Source organism: Vulpes vulpes, chromosome 15, assembly GCF_048418805.1.
Source record: "Vulpes vulpes isolate BD-2025 chromosome 15, VulVul3, whole genome shotgun sequence".
NCBI lineage: Eukaryota > Metazoa > Chordata > Mammalia > Carnivora > Canidae > Vulpes > Vulpes vulpes.
The window spans coordinates 57,719,683-57,741,915 of NC_132794.1; the positions used below are offsets into that span (position 1 = coordinate 57,719,683).

General features: G+C 45.5%; 1 protein-coding gene across 5 annotated transcripts in view; it reads right to left on the bottom strand.

The window, feature by feature from the left end:
- The window catches only part of MYO5C (myosin VC), a 93,534-nt gene that overhangs the window by 68,424 nt on the left and 2,877 nt on the right, over nucleotides 1–22,233 (bottom strand). For all 5 annotated transcript variants that reach the window (XM_072738560.1, XM_072738559.1, XM_072738557.1 and 2 more), the window contains exons 2-8: nucleotides 14,527–14,637; nucleotides 9,745–9,910; nucleotides 9,024–9,168; nucleotides 6,014–6,170; nucleotides 4,090–4,233; nucleotides 3,241–3,322; nucleotides 1,785–1,892 (exon numbers count right to left, since the gene is read on the bottom strand). In XM_072738560.1, coding sequence (XP_072594661.1) covers nucleotides 1,785–1,892; nucleotides 3,241–3,322; nucleotides 4,090–4,233; nucleotides 6,014–6,170; nucleotides 9,024–9,168; nucleotides 9,745–9,910; nucleotides 14,527–14,637 — 913 coding nt within the window. The remainder of the gene's footprint in view (nucleotides 1–1,784; nucleotides 1,893–3,240; nucleotides 3,323–4,089; nucleotides 4,234–6,013; nucleotides 6,171–9,023; nucleotides 9,169–9,744; nucleotides 9,911–14,526; nucleotides 14,638–22,233) is intronic.

Below are 22,233 nucleotides of genomic sequence, written 5' to 3' on the forward strand. Positions count from 1 at the left end.
TACTCTTTTTCTCTTATATCATTTTGGCATGAGGTGAAACACTATAGAGGCAGGAGAGAGTGGCAGAAGTGTAGGGATGGGCAGGAGGACAGGGCATGTGGATGAAGGTTCCCCTGGGGCCTTTCAGAGCTAGGTTGCTTGATCCCACCTCATACACATCCCTCTCATTAGAGCACATTATAGAAAGATAAAATTATGACTTTAACTATTTTAGGAAAATGTTAATCAGTACCAAAAGTGTTTACCTTATTATTATAAACTGTTTAAATCATCCTTCTCTTTAAAGTGGTTTAGAAGGGAGGGGGGTCACCTGGGTGGCTCAGTTAAGCATCTGACTCTTGATCTCAGCTCAGATCTTGATCTCAGAGGCATGAGTTCAGGCCTTCCACTTCCACTAGGTGTGGAGCCTAATAAGAGAAAAAGAAGGAGGAGGAGGAGGAGGAGGAGAAGGAGGAGGAGGAGAGGGAGGGGGAGAGAGGAGGAGGAGAAGAAAAGAAGAGGAGGAGGAGGAGGAGCGATTTGGAAGGGGCAGAATCAGATGGTAATTCTGCCTGGGAAACCAACTGGCTTTCATTCTCAATTATCCAAATGTTTCATCCTCAATTGTCCAGAGGAGTAATCTTGCCTATTACTCTGATATATTTAACTTCAAATTCTTCCTCTTTTTTATTTAAATATAGTCACCCAAGCCACAACAATGAAAACAACTTGGTGAAATAAGTATTTTCTATAAGATGTAAAAATAATCTGTGGTCTCACACTGATTGGAAGCTTTGACTAACAGTTATGAGTCAAGGTCTGTACTGATACACTATGGGAAAGTGGATAATAATTTTTATCAATGCCATTTGGTAGACACTTCCCAAACGTGAGCTCCATGTGAGAAAAGCAAGGTGGAAAAAGACCAAGCAATCCAAAATTTTGTTTTCTATATAAAAATGTTGTAAGAGGGGTGCCCAGTTGTTTAAGCAGCTGACTCTTAATTTTGGCTCAGGTCATGATCTCAGGCCATGGGGTCGTCCCATATCAGGCTCTGTGCTCAGTGGGCAATCTCCTTGGGGTTCTCCCCTTCTCCCTCTGCTCCTCCCCACCATTTATGCTCCCTTGAGATCTCTCTTTCTCTGTCTTCCCATACCCCTCCCACACACAAAAAGTGAAACTCATCCATTTCCCTATTATAAAAAGGGGGAAATGCCAGTGTCTACCTCATAAAGTGCTTGTAAATTAAACAAGCTAATACAGGTAGTGAAGTGCTTAGGATGGTACCTGGTACATGGTAAGTTCCATGTAAGTGTCTGCTATTTTATCAGGCCAACTAGGGTCAACAGGACCCTCCTGGGCTGATTCACCAGTCTTCTCCAAAGTCGGCCCAGAGGAGCTTGAAAGCACCCACAAGGCTGACAGCCCATGTTTGTCACTGCAAACCAGTGAGCCTGAAGGCAAAGGAGTTAATTTCTAGATTTTTTAAGGAAAAAGTATAGTCTTGACCCCTTAGCCTCAAATATATTCTGATTGGCACATCCTAAGACTAGAGTTTATTAGGAGTCTTTATAACACACACATGTTGGGCATCCCTGCCTTTCACTCTTTTTTTAAAAAAATATTTAATTTATTTACTTATGAGAGAGAGAGAGAGAGAGCAAACGTGAGATAGAGAACATGAATGATGCAGGATCATGACCTGAGCCAAAGGCAGATGCTTAACTGACTGAGCCACCCAGGTGCCCCCTACCCTTTTTTAAAGAGAAAATGGACACAACCTTGCACAGGATATTTCTACTTACCCAGCAGTGTGAAGGTCTTCTGGGTCTCTACCATGCCTGCTCTGTCATTCACACCCTCAATGACAGTACTGCCTCCCATTCTTGTGTAATTAAATTCTTCTGCACTCCCTGAAATCAAAAGATTGTTATGTCTGTGACACAGAAATTTGTACATACATGTTTATCAGAAGCAAAACAGGAAGCTCACATGGAATACACCACAGTAAGCACTTGACACACATTATTCCCTTTCTTCCTTAGAATTCTGTTACAGACACAGAAGCCAAGGCCCAAAGTTGTGAAGTGTCTTGCTCAAGGCCCCAAAGCTGATGTAGGGCAAGAATTTAAACACAGGCCTGTCTGACTGCAAAGCTCATAGGTTTTGTTCCCATATCTATTTTGTACAGCTTGGCTGAGGTTTACTGACCACAGAGTAAACTGTACCTAGTTAAGATGTATAATTTGGTGAGTTTTGATAAATGTATGCCCTAATGAAATTATCACCACAAGCAAGAGAATAACGATTATGCACACCTAAGATTTGAATAATAAGTTAGAAAGTTCTTCCAAATTCACTATTCACATTCTGGTTGGTAGACAGGCATGGTTGTTATCTTTATACGAAATCTGAAGAAATTTAGACTCTTCACAAGTGCAAGCAACTTCTCCAAGATTGCAGGGTATTCATTCAACTCCAACACGCTGGATAATTCTACCAACACAGCACAAGCAATCAAGAGAGGAGAGCTGTGACAGCACAGGAATCAAGCTGTTTGCACTAAAGGACAAATAATTATGTCTCTATAGTATGGGGAGTAGTTAGAACTATAAATAATAATGACCTTGAGTCATCAAGGAAGCTCAAATTATGATAGAGGTACTCTGTCTCAGAAGACAGGGAAATATGTCATACATATTAGAAAACATACATCCAAGGAAGTTCAGATAAAAGTTGAAGGATTTACAGCACCGAATCCCAGTGGTCGGGAGGCCTTATTCAGGTGGTTCTAGCTAGATGACCACCATCATCCATGAGCTTTGAAAAAAAAAATCCTAGAGTTGAAGGGTCTCTTCTCCTGGAATCACTCTGCCCCTCATTCTATCTCCTTAGTTAGGTGCATCAATTCCACCCCCAAAACCCAAGTATCTGTCTTTGGACAGAATATTTTTAAGGTGATATTACTATAAGAAGAAATCAGGGATCCCTGGATGGCTCAGTGGTTTAGCACCTGCCTTAGGGCCAGGGGAGTGATCCTGGAGATCCTGGAGTCCCAGGATTGAGTCCCACATCGGGCTCCCTGCATGGAGCCTGCTTCTCCCTCTGCCTGTGTCTCTGCCTCTCTCTCTCTCTCTCAGTCTGCGTCTCTCATGAATAAATAAATAAAATATTTTTTAAAAAAAGAAGAAGAAGAAATCAACCTAGCATTTAAGCCCCTAGATAGAAGAGAGACATTTCCATACATTACACACCACATACCCAATTTAAGATGTTTAAATTCCGACTGTTGTGCAGATGCACAAAGCTGATAAAAAATGTGGTAATTTCGTTCATTTTCCGACTGTAAAATAAAGAAAAGTCCTGAAGTTACACCAGCCCTTTACAAGTAAAAATATGAGGTTTTTAATGGAAGGGTCTTAAGTGCCTAACCTGGCTGACAATTCTACTCCCATAGACACTGACACTTACCTGGGTTTCTTCTCTGGTCAACAACACTGTGACCCAATCTGTTCCCCTTAGGCTGGCTCAAGGTTACCTCCCAAATAAGGACCCAAGAGAAAATGTTATTAAATGAAAACATTCTGTGAAATGAGAAATAATGTAATTTGTATTAGTTGAAAACTTTAAGAAACTCCCTGCAGTACAAGGCTTAGTCTTACTCTCTTGGGCCAAAACTTTGAGAATTGTCTCTACTTTACTGACAGAAGAGCTCTTCTCTTTAACTCCCCACCACTAGCTGTAAGCCCATTCCCTTCCTGGTAGGAAAGCCAGTCTAACAGCTTTGTCTGTTTCAAGGACTGTTTGTGTTCTAGAAAGACAGACTTAAAAAAAAAAAAAAAAAAAAAGGACAGACTTGATTGTTAAAACTCTAAGTATCTTTTAAGTGTCTGAAATTAAAAGTCATAATTCATCTCACTCTACTGATATTACATCTGTCAATTTTTTGTTTTTAAGAAACAGAAAGAAATAAGCCAAAATGCAAATGAAAGACAGAAAACTCTTCTTTGTCACAGAGCAACACAGGTTGTCTAATGACTATGTAAATGTAAACAGTACTTTAAAAGTTGGGGAAACAGAAATTTAACTATTATTTTTTTTTATCCTTACTTGAAAGACGACTCTGGATTTCTCCAGCAGGTAAGTTCTCATGTTGGCTCCTATAATTTGATTTCTCTCATCAAAACTGATTTCTGTGTATTTCCCAAACCGACTACTGTTGTCATTGCGGGTCGTCTTGGCATTTCCGACAGCCTACAAAACACAGGCTTCTCGATAGCATTTAAGAAGATTTTTGCATCAACACTATTGGAGCAGTTTCAATAAAATCCAATCCTGTATGCTGGGGAAAGGTCTGACTGGCGGAGGGAGGTTAGGGGGGTGAGGAGGGCAGTCCAAAACTCGCAGGGGACATGGCACATCCTCAGCCTGCCATTCAAAGTTCTCTTCTGTCTTGCTGGGAGACACTGGGCAGGATTAGAAAAAGCACCAGTTTTGATGTTTCATGGCCTCAGGTTCCTTTTCTGCTATCTGTATAACGCTAGAAAAGCTATTTCATCTTTCCAAGCCTCAATTTCTTTATGTGTAATATGGGAATTATATGCAACTCGCAGAGTTGGGAGGATTACCTAAGATAATATAAAGTGCCTCAACACATCCATGCCCTGAATATCATAGATGCTCAATTAAAAGAACACATCCTTCATCCAAACTCCATTTCTATCCTTCTCTCTTACTACTTCCCTACTCAGACCTTCCACTTAGCCAAAAAACTGCCCTCTCCCATAATTTCCATACGCTGGGCATAATTTTTGCTTTTTACTTCTACTCTTAAATTCTGTCTCTCCTCTACTCATCCCCTCCCCACTCCTGAGCACTTTCCATCTGGAAACACCCTTCTCATGCACACAAATTACACTTCCTGCCCAGCTCATCATGCTTTCTGACAACACATATGTACCGAGTCCCTGCTATGAGCCACGTGCTTGGGTGGCAAAGGTGAACCCAGTGGACATGGTCCTGCCTTTATGGAGCTTACAATCTAGTGGGTGAGACCAACCCTAAACAAATAACCACATAAATTTATCCACTGGGAAGTGCCTCGAGACTTTTCTACTGCTATCTCAGATTGTGATTTATTGTTTCCATTAACTTTAAAGTATGTTTATGTTGGAGGAGTCTTGAGACTTGGAGACTGGGTCGTATTCTTTTCCATCACTTCCTGTATTATCTGGCACAGCAGCTCAAACAAAACAGATGGCCTGATAAATATTCATTGATGATTTTGATTTGAGAAAACAGAGAGAGGAGGTCTAGGAATCTAATGGTCTTAATTTTTTGCTAGGCTTCCAAAGAAATCTAAGTCAATCCTTTCCCCATTTTGCAAAGCAGTCAGAGTTGGCCTGTGGGCACCCCCTGAGCCCTTCAGATGCCCCTACCTCCTTGAGGGCTGTCTCCTACTCATCTCCTACTCCAGAGTGCTATCATGGCTGGCCTCACCCACACCGCTGACCTCATGAACGTTGTGCTAATGGATCAGCTCTCAGGGAGTGGAGAGGAAAGAGCCTTGATATGTGGCATTTACCAATCTGTAAGGTGTAAACATTCCCTCCATGATTGATGTCAAACTACCAAAGGTTTAACAGGCAGCTTGCAAAAAAATTCCTGAATATTTAATGATTGGCTCATGAAAGTTGGTGCACTTGGCTAGAAAATGCCACTGGTCTCAGTGAACCACTTGTCAGTGGTTGAAGAGATTTCCTTTGGGATAGAAACACAGACAGGGAACTCCTGAAGTCTGCTGTCTAGCCCAGCAGATTGAGGAGAGAGCCTTGTCAGCAGCAGTCTCTACCCCAAGCTCCTTCAAATCCCAGCAGAGAACAGGCTTTCTGGCTCTTTCCTGCCCTCACTTCCATGATCTTTAAAGGGAAGTGACTCCAGTTAGGGGAGATAACACATACACAAATCCACCCACCTCTCCATCATCACACACTGTTGCCGGTGACCCTGCTTCCCACCCCCGCCAGGTACATACCTCAGTTATGGGGTTCGATGCCAGAACCTTGTCCTCCACATGAGTGTTACTGCTGGACTTGCTGACGGTGGCAAAGTACCTCATGGCGTAGCGAGCGGACACTGTCTTTCCAGCACCTGACTCCCCACTTACAATTATTGACTGATTTTTATTGTTTCTAAAGCAAATAAAAGAGTTTTTAAAATGCTTGTTTCTTCCTATCAAGAAGGCAATATGTATTCAGGAAGAAAAATTCAGACAAGCTGAAAGAAGACAAACTTTGTTTCATTACTCTAAGGTAACTCTTTTTTTAACATTCCAGTGAATGTCCTCCTAGTTTTTTTTCCTAAGTAATCAAGCTGAACACACCACTCCGTTTCCTGCTCTGTCCCCCATGTTAATGGTCCCCAAGACTTCTCCTAGGCCGGTGATCTGCTCGGTAGGAGGACTCACAGGACTCAGCACATAGTCACACTCATGGCTAAGATTTATTATATCAAAAGATACAAAGTGAATTTGCCAAGGGGAAAGGCAGAGCCAGGCAAAGCCAGAGGAAGCTGGGCATAAACACTTAATTCCTCCAGCATCTCCTGACAACATACGGGAAGTGCTGTCTACTGGGGGCGGGGAGGGGGGGCAGTTCTTCAGAGTTTCGGTGCCCAGGGTTTTCACTGGGGCCGGGTCGTATAGGCATCCTCTGCTGAGCACATAACACAATTCTCGATGCTCAGAAGGAAATCAGGTGCTCAGCATGAACTACATCATTTACACAATTTAGGTACAGTGAGTCACTCTCACCAGCTAGGCAGGGTAGGAAACTTCCTAAAACCCAGTTCCCAGAGGCTAGCCCTGCACCATCCTTGTAAGCAGGTCTCTAAAGATAGGTGTCACGGGCCGAGGCCAGTTCCTCTCTGTATCCCCACATAAACATAAAACATCTTCAAGACATTATTTGGAGAGCAATTATTGAAAATATGCTTGGGAACATATGTGCTGAGTAAACCAGCATGTTCTACATAATTTACAGATCTTTAAAAAATGTATTCAACTTTTCATCTCATAACATGATGATAGAATCTTATCATAATGCTGTTCTAGGTATCCAGCATTGCTTATATACTAGCCATTCTGTGACACTTTTTTAGCATTCTATTTTAGGCCTTGAAAAAAAAATCCTATGCCATATATACCCATTTTACAGAAGAGTACAATAGTGACACAGACAGGTAAAGTGACTTGACCTAGGATGCATGGCATGCAGCCTCCCTGTGAACAGTAGGAGAACCTCAGAGATAGAGCTCCTGTCCAAAAAACTAACCCTCTAAGGTGGTAAGGGACAGACACCCCCAGTATCCCTTGGCCAGACAAAACAGGGAGGGGGACGGGTTAAAGCTGGGCTCTTCTGACTTCCAGTTTAGCATCAGCAGGTCCAACATAAGCCTACATCATATTCAGTGCTATTACAGTTAGACCTCAAGAGAAAACAGGCTTTTTAAGCTTGAACTTGGCTCAGCCCTCTAGCTCCAGTGAGATCATATTGCTGACACCAGGAGCAGCCTTGGCTCATCAGACAGTGAGCCGTGGACTTCAATCACAGAGATGCCCAGGAGACCTACAGGAAGCCAGGGCAAATCCCAGAACCATGGGTATTTTATAGTTGGAAGGAAACTTGCTGTGGCAAAGACCAAAGTAACTGGTTATTAATTGGTAAATCTCTACTCAACATTCATCATTTTCCTCCTTCTTAAACACAATGTCCCAATTTTTAGTGGGCACACTGCTGCCCACATGAAAGACTACATGTTCTAGCTTTGCTTGCTACTAGGCATGGCCGTGTGAGCAGGTCCTGGCCAATGAGCTGGGAGCAGAGGTGTTTTGTGGGGTTTCCAAGAAGTCTCCTTAACCAAGAGGGGCACATACTTCCCCTGACACTCTAACACCTAGAATATGGAGGGGATGGCTAAGTATTAGCTTGCCCTCAGGATGAAGGTCTCACTCCAGGGACAGAGGATGTAGAAGGCATTGGGTCCCTGACAACTGGTAGAGGTGCCATGCTAGTCCCAGTCTGCCCATTAGCCCATCAGCCTTTTTGCAGGAGAGAGCCATATACTTCTATCCTTGTTTACGCCACCATTATTTCTTCCTTATTACCTAGAATGAGTGCTCTCCAAGTATCTGGCTCACAGATGAAGGCAGAGAAACTCAGATGCTGTGCCCAGGATGTGGTAAACAGCAGGTCCAGGCCCTGTGTCTGGGGTTTGCATTCATGAAATGAGGGCAATGATGGCGGCTCAACTGACTTCACAGGAGTGTTGCAAGACTTAAAGGAGACCTTTGCCTGGAAAGTTCTTTTGCCAACCATAATGGGTCTACATGGATAAAATGGTGTTTTCATTGTTCATACTTTTCAAAAAACCTGAGCACCCATCCCAGCTCTGGTTGCTGGGTGGCCTTGGGTGGGTGACTCCCAAGTCTCAGCTTACAACCCAGGCATCTCCATCACAGGCTAGTCTGAGGGCACCCAAGATGATGTACAAGAATGTGTGCATGGTGCCTGGTCCACAGAAGGCTTTTCATGAATGTTTGCTAGCAAAACGAGAACTCCACGAGGCCATACAGAAAAAACAGGTGCCAAAATTAGGATAAAACTCCAAATCTCCTACATCTGAAACCTGTGCTTATCTATCCTAAGATTTTGCTGATCTGGATGGGCGAAAGAGCTTGAACACCTCACAGTGGAGAAGAAATCCATATTCCTCCAACTAAACACACCACAAAAGAAATGGCTGCTATTCCCAGATTGGTGGGTTTGACTTTTGACCTAGAAGGGAGAAAGACCTGGAAACTTGGTCTAGACAGGTGACACATATGGTCCTTTGCTACTACAGGATGGGGGGGGGGGGTGTCTGCTTTCCCAGGCACCCCCCTTGGGTCTCATGGTCACCTTGAGGAGAGCGTGCCAGATGTGTCCCCTCCACTGTGAGGGCCCAGCAAAGTCAGAAAAAGGAAGCCCCGGCCAGCAGGAGGCTACCTGGCCATCTGCTTGTATGCCTCTTCGGCCACGGCGAATATGTGCGGGTCCATATCGCCCATGTTCTGCCCGCTGTAGGCGTGGATGATGGCATCTCCGTAGATCGGCAACGGCTTGTAAGGGTTCATGGCCACCAAAATGATTCCTGGGGAGAGACGTCCGATGCAGAGCTGGGGTTCCTACTGTCACCTGCTTCTCCAGGCGCTTTGGAGCAAGCCCAGCTCTGCCGGTCACTAGACCCGCCGTGTGACTCTGGGTAGGTCACAGAATGCTCTGAATCTCAGCTCCCTGGCTGCCACCCACATTTCTGGGCTACTGTCAGGGTTGGATGAGGTGACAGATGGGAATGCCCTCAAACAGAACAGTTTTTCCAATCAATGTAAATATAATGATAACATTATTGCCCCAAATAAGTAACTAATATATCAAATACAGCGAGACGCTCAAACACAAGCTTTATCCAGATATATTATTCTGGGGAGTCTGATCTTAACTCTTGTGAAAGATTCTCCCCACCTCTAGACACTTCTGTTTACAACAGACTCTTGAAGGTCAAATGTCTGTGCTTGTTAGAAACCTGGGCTAATGTCTGGGTCTGAATATACATTTTGGCAGAAGCTGACATTTCTAATGTCAACATGATATAAAATGTACTCAGGACACTCTAGACAGCAAACATGGTGTTTCTAGGTTGTTCTGCTCTTAGAATTGCTCTCCTTACCACTGTAGGTGTAAATGAGTTTGGATTCTGCAAAGCGGATTCTGAGATTGTGGAGCACTGCGGGCTCGTGGAGGTAGCTGAGGGCCGTGAGGTCATTCTCACCCACGAGGATGTCGGGGTTCCGAAGCGGAGGCAGAGATTCTGGATCAAGGGAATAATCCAGCTCCTGTGAACAAAGATGACACTGAAGTTCTGGAAGTAAACGATTCTTGGTGTTTCTGAACTCCCATCCTCTGTCCTATCTATCTCCTTGACACTCTGAAAAACAAACTCAGGTATAGCAAAGAGAAAATATTCTCCAAATTGGACTGTTGGGAAATGGGAGCCAGGGGACCAGGGTATTGGCTGTGTGCCCTAAGGCAAGTCACTCACCCTTTCTGGGTCCTTCTTCTCTCATCTGTGAAAGACTGGGTGGACCAGACCAGGAGTTCCCAGAGCTACAGGATCTCCTTGGAGCCTCAGTGAAAGGTGACAGGGAGCCACATGGGCAGGGACCTGGGCCTGCCATCCCCCATTCTACTGCACAGGTTCCACTTGTATGTAGTTTAGATGCTGAGCGCCATAGAAGTTTTGTTTGAAAAAGGGTTCTGCTGGGTGGTGAGAGGTGTCTAAAGGAGTCCATGTGAATGATGGTCTCTCTTTGAGAGGACCTGGGTCCTCCTGACTCCTGTCTGTAGCTGAGGGCTGGCTGCCTGTTCCTATCATCCTCAACCCTGGACTGAGTAACTTGCTGCGGACGGCCTCTCCTCGGCTGCATTTCACCCAGTCATCTGAAAGTAGCTGCCCGAGCAGAATGAAGGCGAGGTTAACAGGCTTTGTGGTGTCTGCACCATACATGCCTGGGCTCCAAATGTCAGAATATCAAGGGACCTTATGACCACCTCTTCTGTTTCACTTTCACTTCACAGCTCAGGGAAGTGACTTGAGCAAGATCACCCAGTGAGCTTGTTTCCCCTCCACTTTCCTAGGCTGCCTCCTTTTAATACCTGATCCTGAACGAGCCCCCCAAGGGGACCTGGCTGCCCACTGCGCAAGCCCTCTGCCACGTATTCAGCACTCCCCCAAACTGCCAAGGAAGGCATGACTACCCTAACTAAAGCTAAGGAGACAACTTCCGAGAGGTTAAGCTCCTTGCCTAAGGACACATACTTAGTACAGATCTGGCCTGAAGCATGTGTCATGATGCCTCCTATCAACACTGACAGCGTTTTGTTTGTTGGTTACTTGGTTGGTCTGTGTGGCCTAAGGAGATCAGCTCTGAGTAATGCAGGCCAACGGGATTGGATCATAGCAGCCTGCTCTGTTTTCAATGTAAATATATTTGTGGGTGTGCCCCAGAGAATTACTTTTCCCTGTTTTGAGAAATAATTGATATATAGCACTGTATAATTTTAAGGCATCCAACATGATGATTTGATTTACATATACTATGAAATGATTAAGGTTCAGCTAACATCTATCATTTCATAGTGTTATAATAAAAAAAAAGGGAGAAAGGAAAAAAGAAAAAAACTTTTCTCTTTGAGATGAGCACTCTCAGGATTTGGTTGAATCTTCCTAGCAGTGTGGCCACACCCATCATACTGTGCAGGACACACCTAGGACTCATAACTGGAAGTTGTATCTTTTGATCACCTTCCTCCAATTCCCCCTCTCAAACCCCAGCCACTGGTGACCAGAAGTCTGATCTTTTTTTTTCCTGAGTTGTGTGTGTGTGTGTGTTAGATTCCACATGTAAGTGAGATCATACAGTATCTGTCTTTCTCTGGCTTATTTCACCTAGAATAATACCTTCAAGTTCCATTATGTGTTGTTACAAATGTTAGGGTTTGTTTTTGATGACTAATATTCCACTGTATGTACACACATTCATGACAACTTCTTTACCCGTTCATCTGTCAATGGACACTTAGGTGGTTTCCATGTCTTGATTATTGTGAATAATGCTGCTCTAAACATGAGGGTGCGGAAACTTTTTGAGTTAGTATTTTTGTTTCTTTTGGGTATATCCCCTAGAGCTAGAACTGCTGGATCATATGGTAGTTCTATTTTAAAATTTTTGAGGGTTCTCCATTCTGTTTTCCATAGCGGCTGTACAACTTATAATCGATAGTGGCTGTACAATTTATAATCCCATCAACAGGGCACAGGCTTCCCTTCACTCCACATCCACACCAGCATTTGTTACTTTTGGTCCTTTTGATGATGGCCATTCTAGGAGGCTCAAGGTGATATAGACGGTGATTTTGACTTGCATTTTCCCAATGACTAGTCATGTTGAACACCTTTTCATGTGTCTGTTGGCCACCTGTAGGTCTTCTTCAGAAAAATGTCTGTTTAGGTCCTTTGGCCATTTTTTTCACTGTTGTAGGTTTGCTTTGTTTCGTTTTTTTGGTGTTGAGTTTTAAGAATTCTTTTTTCCAGTAGCATCAATTTTTATTTTTTAAAACTTTAAACATTTTTTATGTTAGTTTCAGAGGTAGAATTAAGTGATTTATCAGCTGCATATAACACTCGGTGCTCATTTTATCAAGTGTCCTCCTTACTACCCATCACCCAGTAACCCCTCCCCCGCCCCAAACCTCCTCTCTAGCAACCCTCAGTTTGTTTCCTAGAGTTCAGTGTCTGTTATGGTTTGCCTTCCTCTCAATTTACATCTTATTTAATTTTCCTTCCCTTCCCCTATGTTCATCTGTTTTGTTTCTTAAATTCCACAGGTGAGTATATTTTGGATAATACCGCCCTGTCAAATATATGGTTTGCAAATACTTTTTCCCCTTCTGTAGGTTGCCTTTTCGCTTTGTGGATAGTTTCTTTTGCTGCACAGAGGATTTTTGGTTTGATGTGGTCACACCCACTTATTTTTTATTTTGTTGCGTGTGCTTTAGGTGTTAAATCCAAAAAGATCACCAAGACTCACCTATGTTTTCTTCTAGGAGTGTTGTGGTTTCTGGTCTTATGTTGAAGTCTTTAATTCATGTTGAGTTAATTTTTTGTGACCAGTGTAAGATTGGGCCAAGATAAACAGAATATTGTTAATCTACACATTTTTTATTTTGAGAATAAAATCAAGAAAAATACTACTCACATAGGATTTTTCTTTCCTCAAGTTTTTCTCTCTGTTTTAAATCAACAACCTCCTTTTCCAGTTGAGCCACTGTGTGTGTGTGTGTGTGTGTGTGTGTGTGTGTGTGTTATGGATGAGAGACACAGAGAGAAATAACAGGAGAGCCTTTGGGGGAAGGGGAGAAAATGTAAAGAACATTAGATTAACTGTTGGAGGCACAATACGGGCTTTGTCCTTCATGGAAGAGAAGGGCTAAGGTGAGGAGCAATCTGGCTGCCTGCCTGCTTACCTGCCTCCCCTGGGCTCGGGTTCTGAGCTGGTATGTTGCTACCTGCAGCCCTGCTGACATGACTAAAGCAGTGAGAGCCGCCACTGCAGCTGCATGCATACTGAGATTTTTCTCCCTGGAGCCACCCGCTCCTAATGAGATCCTGGACTGTGAGCAGGAGGTGCTCAACAAGGCTATAAGGAACCACGGTGGGAAAGGGCACGCTGCATGCAAGCAGGGCATCCTCCTTTGGGTCTCTCTGGAGTCTGCACACACGCAAGCACAGATCATCTCATTGGGTCTTCAGCAACCCTGTCACATCCTGCAGTTATTAACTCCAATTTGCCCGTGAAGAAACCCAGGGGCTCACAGTTACAGGCTAGCGAGGGGCCAAGGCCGGCTTTGAATCCAGATAGTATGATTCTCGAGAAAGTGCCCTTAATCGCTGCACTCATATGCTCATCTCCCTTCCAAGGATCTCAGGAAACGACTCCCCAATCCAGGACAGTTGATTGCAAATATTGTGTCCTGTCTCTACAGAGACCATGTGCATGACTCGAAAGTTCCAGCACTTTACTAGTCATAGGATATTCCCTGGACCAACTTTAAGGACCAGATGGAACACGAAACCTTGGTCCGCTTCTGCATCCAGGGACTTGACTCTAAAAGGTAAGGTCACCCTAGCTGTGGATCCAGGGGGGTGTCATTACTGCTATGGGGGCAAAGGACAACTCATACTTAAAGTCATGGTAGATTCTTCTGGAGATGATAATCCAAAAGACATATCCGGCCTTTGGGAGGCCCTGCTCACAGTCACACTGGAGCACAGGAAGCACCGCTGACGTGATCCAGCCACACCAGCACTGACAGGCTCCTCATGATGTCACACAAAGGTGGGCGTTCCCGTCCTCCTGTTCCACCTCTTGCCACTTCCCTAATCATCCTGCCACACCCCCCTCAAGATCCCAATGCTTGCCTGTTTCTATCCATCTGTGAACGGATTGTCCCTCCTTCTGTTCTCCTCTACCCTCCTATTTCCCATCTCCCTCTTCTACCTCTCTTCCTCTTTCTAACTTGAAGTTTCTCTCTACCAGGTTATGCCTTGGGTGCCAACTGCCTCCTTCCACGTTTCTCATCTTCATCCAATCTCTATGCTGAGACCCACAAAACCAAAATGGCGAATCACTTTTCAGCATTCCCCCAGCTATGCTGGAACCCTGGGGATGAGCACAGGGCACAGACCTGTTTCCTATGGCTCATTCCAGAGAGAGGCCCAGGGATGCAGGGCACTTGATGCTTTCATTAGGGTGGTGTCTGGGTGTGGCACAAACAGGAGGGAGTCCACGGCACCAGCTGGTCACTCCCATGGGACCATATGTTGCCCTCCACACACAGCCCAGCTTCCCCTTTATATATCGTGGCAGCCACAGCCAGCAAGGACCCTCACCGTTCCATCCTCCAGCAAGAGTCGCAGGACTTTGTCACCAACTCTGTAGTCTTTTGCTATTTCGGCAGACTTCCAAACTTCTTCAGCATCCGGAATCCATACCCTGTTGTACTGACCAACAGAATAAAACAGCCTTAATTTCAGCACTTTGAAACAAAAACACAGACCATTAGATAGTTAGACTCAGGGAGATTTCCTTCCATCTCCTCAGTCAGTTCCTTCATCAGGAATACTTTGACCTGATGTTTGCTTATGAGGTAATCTTTAGTGTGTCTGTGATGCACCAGACCTAGCTGCCTCATTTCAGAGGCAATGGAATTCCCAAAGCTTCCTAAGTATACCTTGAAAACTGAAAGCCTGGGAATGGAAAGGAAATCAGGGTCCTTCAATGGGGAGATCTGAATGCTGTCTATGAGAATTGGAGCAGAGGGATTTGATTCACCACCCACTGATGGGCTTTGGGGCTCTCGCCAGACACTTAACTTCCCGTGCCTTTTCTCCTCCACAAAATGGGTACATTATCTACTTCACAGGTCTGCTGGAAAGTGAAATTGGACTGTGTGGTTGGAAGCGCTCTGCCAGATGCTATGGAAGTATTGCCACAGCAGTGTTATTTCAGTCTTGCCGCACTGGTCAGGAGCCAAGCATCCTCGCTGTGGGAAAACAGGAAGGCCAGATGCGGCTGCTGAGCTCAATTCCCAGCAGGCAATTGCAATACGTGGCTCAGTGCTGGTATACAAGTCTTCAGGTAGAACCCGTTGCTAAGCACTGAATTGTGTCTCTCCCCCACCCCTCCACCTGGCCCCAAATTCATATGTTGAAGCCTTAATCTCCAATGTGACTGAATTTGGAGATAGGGTCTTTAAGAGGTCATTAAGGTTAAATGAGGTCATAGGCCCTGATCTGATGGGATTAGTGTCCTTGTAGGAACAGACACTAGAGAGCTCCTGTGCACTCTCTTTCCACCTGCTCACACCAAAACAGACCATGTGAGTACACAATGAGAAAGCAGCTGTCTGCACCCTTGGACTTCTCAGCCTCCGTAACTGTGAGAATATAAGCATCTGTTGCTTAAGCACCCAGGCTGTGGTCTACTGTTAAGGCAGCCCTAGCGGACCGACCCATGTGTCTAATATTCACACTCGCACCTGGGAAGGGGGGGTCTCACTCTCCAGAACTCCCCAGTGGCAGCTGAATACTGCTTGAGATAGAGACAAGGTGGCTGCCCTGTTTGTACTCTGCAGCTGTCACAGGGCTCTCGATTAATTCCTCTCCCTCCTGTCTCCAGCGTGCACTGACTACTCTTGCTCCTCCTCCCAGACCCCACGTCTAACACTGTCCTGCGGGGCTGTTCATCTGTTTGCTCATCCATTCACGTATTCGTTCATTCAATAACATACTCGCTAAGGATCTATTATGTGTCTGTGCTGGGTTCCCAAGAAGGAAAGGCATTTGCTCAGTCATCATGGTCCTCTTGTTAATCCAGCCAATCTCTAATTGGTAGCTGAGTGTGCGGATGTGCATATTTGCATCTCTCTGCTCATCGGGCTACTGGTCTACCTCTTGACCCTGAGGAAATATTCCTGTGTTGAAAGATTATACCTTCAGCAGTTTTCAGTTACAAAAACATTCTGAGCAATAAAAGTAGGATATTTTAATTTCCCTCATTTTAGTCCTATATATTTTCTACAATTTACATATATTTCTTTTATAATTAGAATAATCTTTAAAGGCAAATATCAAAATATACATCCAAAAAAAGACTCGTATATGAATCTTCATATTACTTTATCCATAGTGGCCCAAAACTGGAAACAGACTAGATGTCCAGTAATATGAGAATGAATTAAAAGACAAAACTGTGGTAGGGATGCCTGGATAGCTCAGTGGTTGAGCATCTGTGTTCGGCTAAGGGTGTGATCCTGGAGTCCAAAGATCGAGTCCTGAATCGGGTTCCCTGTGTGGAGCCTGCTTCTCCCTCTGCTTGTGTCTGTCTCTCTCTCTCTGTATCTCTCATGAATAAATACAATCTTTTTTAAAAGACCAAAAGCAATATTGTAGTATATTCATACAATGGAATAGTACTTACCAATAAAAAGAATCAACTACTGACAAGAATGTAAATGAATCTCCAAAATATTAGGCTGAACCAAAGAAGCATTACACAAATGAGCATGTTCTGTATGAATCCCTCTAAAGTGCTGGGACAGGGGATCCCTGGGTGGCTCAGTGGTTTAGTGCCTGCCTTTGGCCCAGGGCATGATCCTGGAGACCCAGGATCGAGTCCCATGTTGGGCTCCCTGTATGGAGCCTGATTCTCCCTCTGCCTGTCTCTGCCTGTCTCTCCCTCTCTCTGTGTATCTCATGGATAAATAAATAAAATCTTTAATATATATATAGATATATATTTATATATCTATATATATATCATTGGCTGGGTATCAATTGTGAGTTCCTAATTATTTGGGTTGCTTTAATTCTTGCCAGCTAGCTGGGAGAGCGGGAGCTTGCTGAAATGTGTCCTAGGATGGGTAAGATTTCAGACAAACAGAGAAAATGGAAGAATGACCTGGAGGGCAATGATATGCACTTAGGTACACATGTCCATGCAAACAGGTGACCAGAAGCCTCATAAACACACAGACACACCCACCCTCCCTCCACACATACTTGTTGCCATGGGCTACCATTTTCTACCTCAGGTATAATATCAAAAATATTGCTAACCTCATAAAGCTGAAATCATTTATGGAATATCCCAACATATCAAGAGTTGGATACTATAGAATTTTATTTTATTATTTTTTTAAGTAGGCTCTAAGTCCAGTGTGGGGCTTGAACTCACAACCCTGAGATCAAGACCGGAGCTGAGACAGAGTCAGATACTCAACAGACTGAGCCACCCAGATGCCCCAGCCACTAGAGAGTTTTAGAACTGAAGGGGTCCTGGGAGATTGTCTACTCCAAGTTGTTCGTCAAAGTTCTTAAAGCCACAGAAGGCTTACTTCAAATGAAATGTGGCAGCCTACCATATAAAACAGGCAAGAGTGGAGGTGTTCTGAGGAGGCTCTGAGTTGGGAGCTACAGCTGAGGTTCCCAGGATCCTCCCAGGGAAGCAGGGAGTTCTGCGAAGTAATGTTAAAGTCACTGAGCCAATCCAAGCCTTTTGTCTCACTGACCGCAAAACCTAAGCCCAGAGAGGTAACTCACCAAACACCATACCATGTCACAAAAGCCAGGACTCCATGGGCTCCGAGCCAGGGCCTGCAACTCCTACTTCGGACTACTTGTTAATTCAATGAGTCTGGCTTTGCAAGGAATCTCGAACTCTCAGGGCGCCAGGGTGGCGCAGTCTGTTAAGCGTCTGCCTTTGGTTCAGGTGGTGGTCTAAGGGTCTGGGATGGAGGCCCAGGTCAGGCCTCGAGCTCAGTGGGGAGTCTGCTTCTCCCTCTCCCTCTGCTGCTCCCCTTGCTCACACTCTCTCCAATAAAATCTTAAAAAAGAAAGAAAAGAAAGAAAGAAAGAAAGAAAGAAAGAAAGAAAGAAAGAAAGAAAGAAAGAAAGAAAGAAAGAAAGAAAGAAAGAAAGAAAGAAAGGAATCTTGAACTCTCAACTGCAATCATCCACTTGAGTGTGCACAGGCTATTTGTTTCATTGGCTCGTTTCAGCCAAAAGCAGTAGTCGATGGAAGGCGGTATCAGGACATATGGAACCAAAAGTCTGCTTCTCCGGCGAGACACAAGTGGCCTCGTGGGCCCCTGCCTCCCCAGGCCGCCCACACCTACCAGGCCTGGTGTCTCTGCCAGCATTTAGGGCCCCGTGACTGAAGCCCAGCCCGGTAAGTCAACATGACAAAGTTTACCCAGTTGCATGGCAGTTACACCCACCGCGGCCCGCCCGCCCTCGTCCCGGCCCACAGGGCAGTGCCTCGGCTGGGAGGAAGCGCTCAGGTCGCCGCAGACACCCGGACAGCGGGACAGCGCAGGCCAACCGCGACTGCGGCCTCCCGGGCGGGCCACTCCTTGGGGCGGGAGCCTCCGGGCCCAGCCCCGGCCTCGCCTCCAATACTGTCAGCGGGGCCGACCCCAATTTCCAAGCCAAGGGAGGCTGGACAGTGAGGCCACAGCCCTCAGGAAGCGATACGTTCTGGGGACAGGCCGAGCCCCCCGCCCAGGCTCCTTCCCCGGCCTCAGCCCCAGGCTCGCAGGCCCTCCAGGAAGCAGAGAAGGTGCCACCTGCGTCCTTGCGCTCTCCGCGCTCTGGCTCAGCCGCCCGGGGCAGCCAAACCACGCTCCCTCTCCTCGCCCCTCAGCCCTCCAGGCCCTGCCCAGGCCCCCAGCCTCCCCTCCCCACGGGCTTTCTCCGAGTGTCCCCCCCTGCCCGCAGCGTCAATGACTTCCCGGCCCAGATCTCTCAGCAGCTCTAGGCCCTATTTCCAAGGGGCTCCCAGACGCCAACCCCCACATGTCCTCGGCCGCTGGCCAGTTCCAAGCTCTAATGACCCTTATGTCTACCCCACACCCACCCCTCCTCCTCGGTTCTCGGGATGGTCAAGTCAGAAACCCAGGACTGGGGGCACCTGGGTGGCTCAGTTGGTTAAGCAGCTGCCTTTGGCTCAGGAAGTGATCCCAGGGTCCCGGGATTGAGTCCCACCTCAGGGTCCCTGCCTCTGTCCCCTTCCCTTTCTCTCTCTCTCTCTCTCTCTCTCACGAATCAATAAATTAAATCTAAAAAAACAAACTCAGGACTGTGCTGAGCAACCTTCCCTCCCTCCGCCCCCAACAACCAAATGGTCAGCAGGTGCTGGGAAGCCTACATCTAAACACGTCTCACCTGTCTGCCCCATGCACCCCCCCCCCCCCCCGCCACTGCCATGGCCACCCGTCAGCTCCCCACCCTTGCCCACACCATGGTCTGCTGGGTGCTTCCTCAACCAGGCAAAGCACCGGGTTTCTGTGGATGTACACATTCCCTCACCTACACCTGAATCAAAATTTCCATGGCAAGATGAAAGCTTTAAGAGTCCCTCACCCTTATAGATTCTGGTGAACAGCCAGGCCTGGGGAGCCACTGTCCTAGCCAGTTTTTCTACTCAGGCTCCCCTCCGTCTTCAGTCCACCCTCTGCCAGCTGCCACCCAATCTACCAGCAGTTTCTAGAACATGTCAAACTCTTCCCTGGCTCTCTTCCTTCTACCCCCAATGCCATCCTTCCTGTCGCTGCCAGTGAGTAAACCACTCTGAACAGTCAAGACTTAGCTCACTAACTCCTCTCCTTGGTGCCACTTTCCCTGTCACCTGCTTCCTCTTTAGAGCTTTCTCTGCCCCTTCCCCAGGTTCCTGGGTACCTTCCCATCTCCCCCACTGGCATTTGAGCTTCAAGAGTCTTGCCTTTGTAACCTGGAACCTGACACAGACTTCCCTGTAACTAGCACTCCACAAACATCTATTGAACAAAAATTCAAATTCCCAGTAGTTTAGTTGCACCAGTTAAAGACTAAACTTGGTATTTTAGTCTTTATATCCTTTTTTTTTTTTTACTCTTTTGAAGTACCCATATGTAATACAATGGATAAATCTAATTTTCCAGAGTTGTTAATGATATATAGAAGTCAAAAAGCTCTTTCAAATAGCCTAATGGAAAGCCATTAAACTTAACTTTGACCTTATTTTATACAGAGACCTTGAACTGCTTCTCCTGACCTTGCACCTCTGAGTTTTGGCACAACTTCCCTGAAGAGGTCTTGTGAGTTTCTCATACACAAGCAAGAGAAACAGGTGACTGAAAGATAACCTGTGAATCTGTGGCTAAAACCAGTTATAACCTGAATCCTGATAAATGAGCCTGAACAATTTAAGAAAGATCTCTAGAGGCATGCCACAGAGCTCTCTGCCTCACCACCCATTTACCACTTTCACTAATTCTTAGATGAACCCCCCCCCCCCCACACACACACCAAATAGACAGCTATGAAGTGGATGGCCTTCCCACGAGTCCTCTGTGTGAATGTGGAGAAGAGGAGGAAGATGGTAAATGCAGCTGAACCACAGTTGAGGTAGGGGGCAGTATTAAGAAGATAGGTTTTTAGGGCAGCTGGGTGGCTCAGTGGTTGAGCATCTGCCTTTGGCTTAGGGCTTGATCCTGGAGTCCTGGGATCGAGTCCCATGTCGGGCTCCCTGTGGGGAGCCTTCCTCTCTCTCTGTGTGTCTCTCATGAATGAATGAGTGAATGAATGAATGAATAAATAAATAAATAAATAAGATCTAAAAAAAGAAACACCATAGGTTTTTAATCCTGCCTCCTCCTCCACTTCTACCTAACCTTAGGCAACTTATTCCATCTGAGCCATTCATAAAATTGGGATAACATCATCTACACATAACGTTTGTCGATTCAGATTAAATGATAGAAGGCACCTACAGTTCTGAGGGTGGCATCTAGCCGTAAGAAGTGCTCACTGACTGCAAGATAAAAGTAACCATCATCATCTTCTTCACGCCCACAGCTCTTTCTGAAAGCAGAAAGACACATTCACATGCATGCATCAAATGTTTATTGAGCCCCCACTTTTCCCTGTTCTCTAGAAACTCTTGGTCAGTGGGAGAGACAGAGTTAACTAGTGCTTACAAGTCAATGTGAAAGGGTCCTAGAAAGAGGAGTTGGGTGTAAAGATTTCTCAGATGAGGCACTCCTCCTAGGTATCTTATGTTTTTTGGTGCAATAATAAAGAGGGTCAATTCCTTAATTTCTCTTTCTTCAGTCTCATTGTTAGTGTGTAGGAATGCAACTGATTTCTGGGCATTGATTTTATATCTTGCCACTTTGCTGAACTGCTGTGTGAGTTCTAGCAATTTTTGGGTGGAGTCTTTTGGATTTTTAACACAGAGTATCATGTCATCTGTGAAGAGTGAGAGGTTTGATTTCTTCGTTGCTGATTTGGATGCCTTTGATTTCTTTTTGAAATCTTACCATTTGCAACAATATAGTTGGAACTAGAGGGTATTATGCTAAGCAAAGTAAGTCAATCAGACAATTGTCATATGAATTCACTCATATGTGGAAGCTAAGAAACAAGACAGAGGATCATAGGGGAAGGGAGGGAAGACAAAAATCAGAGAAGGAGGGAGGCAAACCATAAGAGACTCTTAACTATAGGGAACAAACTGAGGGTGGCTGGAGGGGAGGGGTATGGCGGGTGGGGGGATGGACATTAAGGAGGGCATGTGATGCAACGAGCACTGGGTGTTATATGCAACTGAAGAATCACTAAATTTTATCTCTGAAACTAAAAAAGAAGAGGCACTGCTCAAATTGAATTTGGAAGGTGAGGCGCTGCTGGACAAAGCAGTTATTTCAAGCAGAGGGAGCCCTGCAAGCCGAGGTATACAGAGTGTTGAGCCGGCAGGAATGCACCAAGGGCTGGCCAGAAGTTTGCAGAGCACCAGCTGAGGCAGGAGTGGGCAGGCAGTGGCGAGAGGCAGAGGCGGGATCTCGTGGCTGGTCACTGAGTCTAAGAGTGACAGGAGCTTCCAGAGAGGTTCCAAAAGTGAATGGTCAAACCGGTTTCTCTCAAAGAGATTTCAAAGAGTTTGAACTGCTGGGTGAAATGCTCTCGATATTTCTAAGGCATGTTGCCAAATAGCTTGTGAAAGAGAAGGGTCATTTTACACTTCCTCAGGTAGCAGCTGCTACTCTCACCACACTTCCT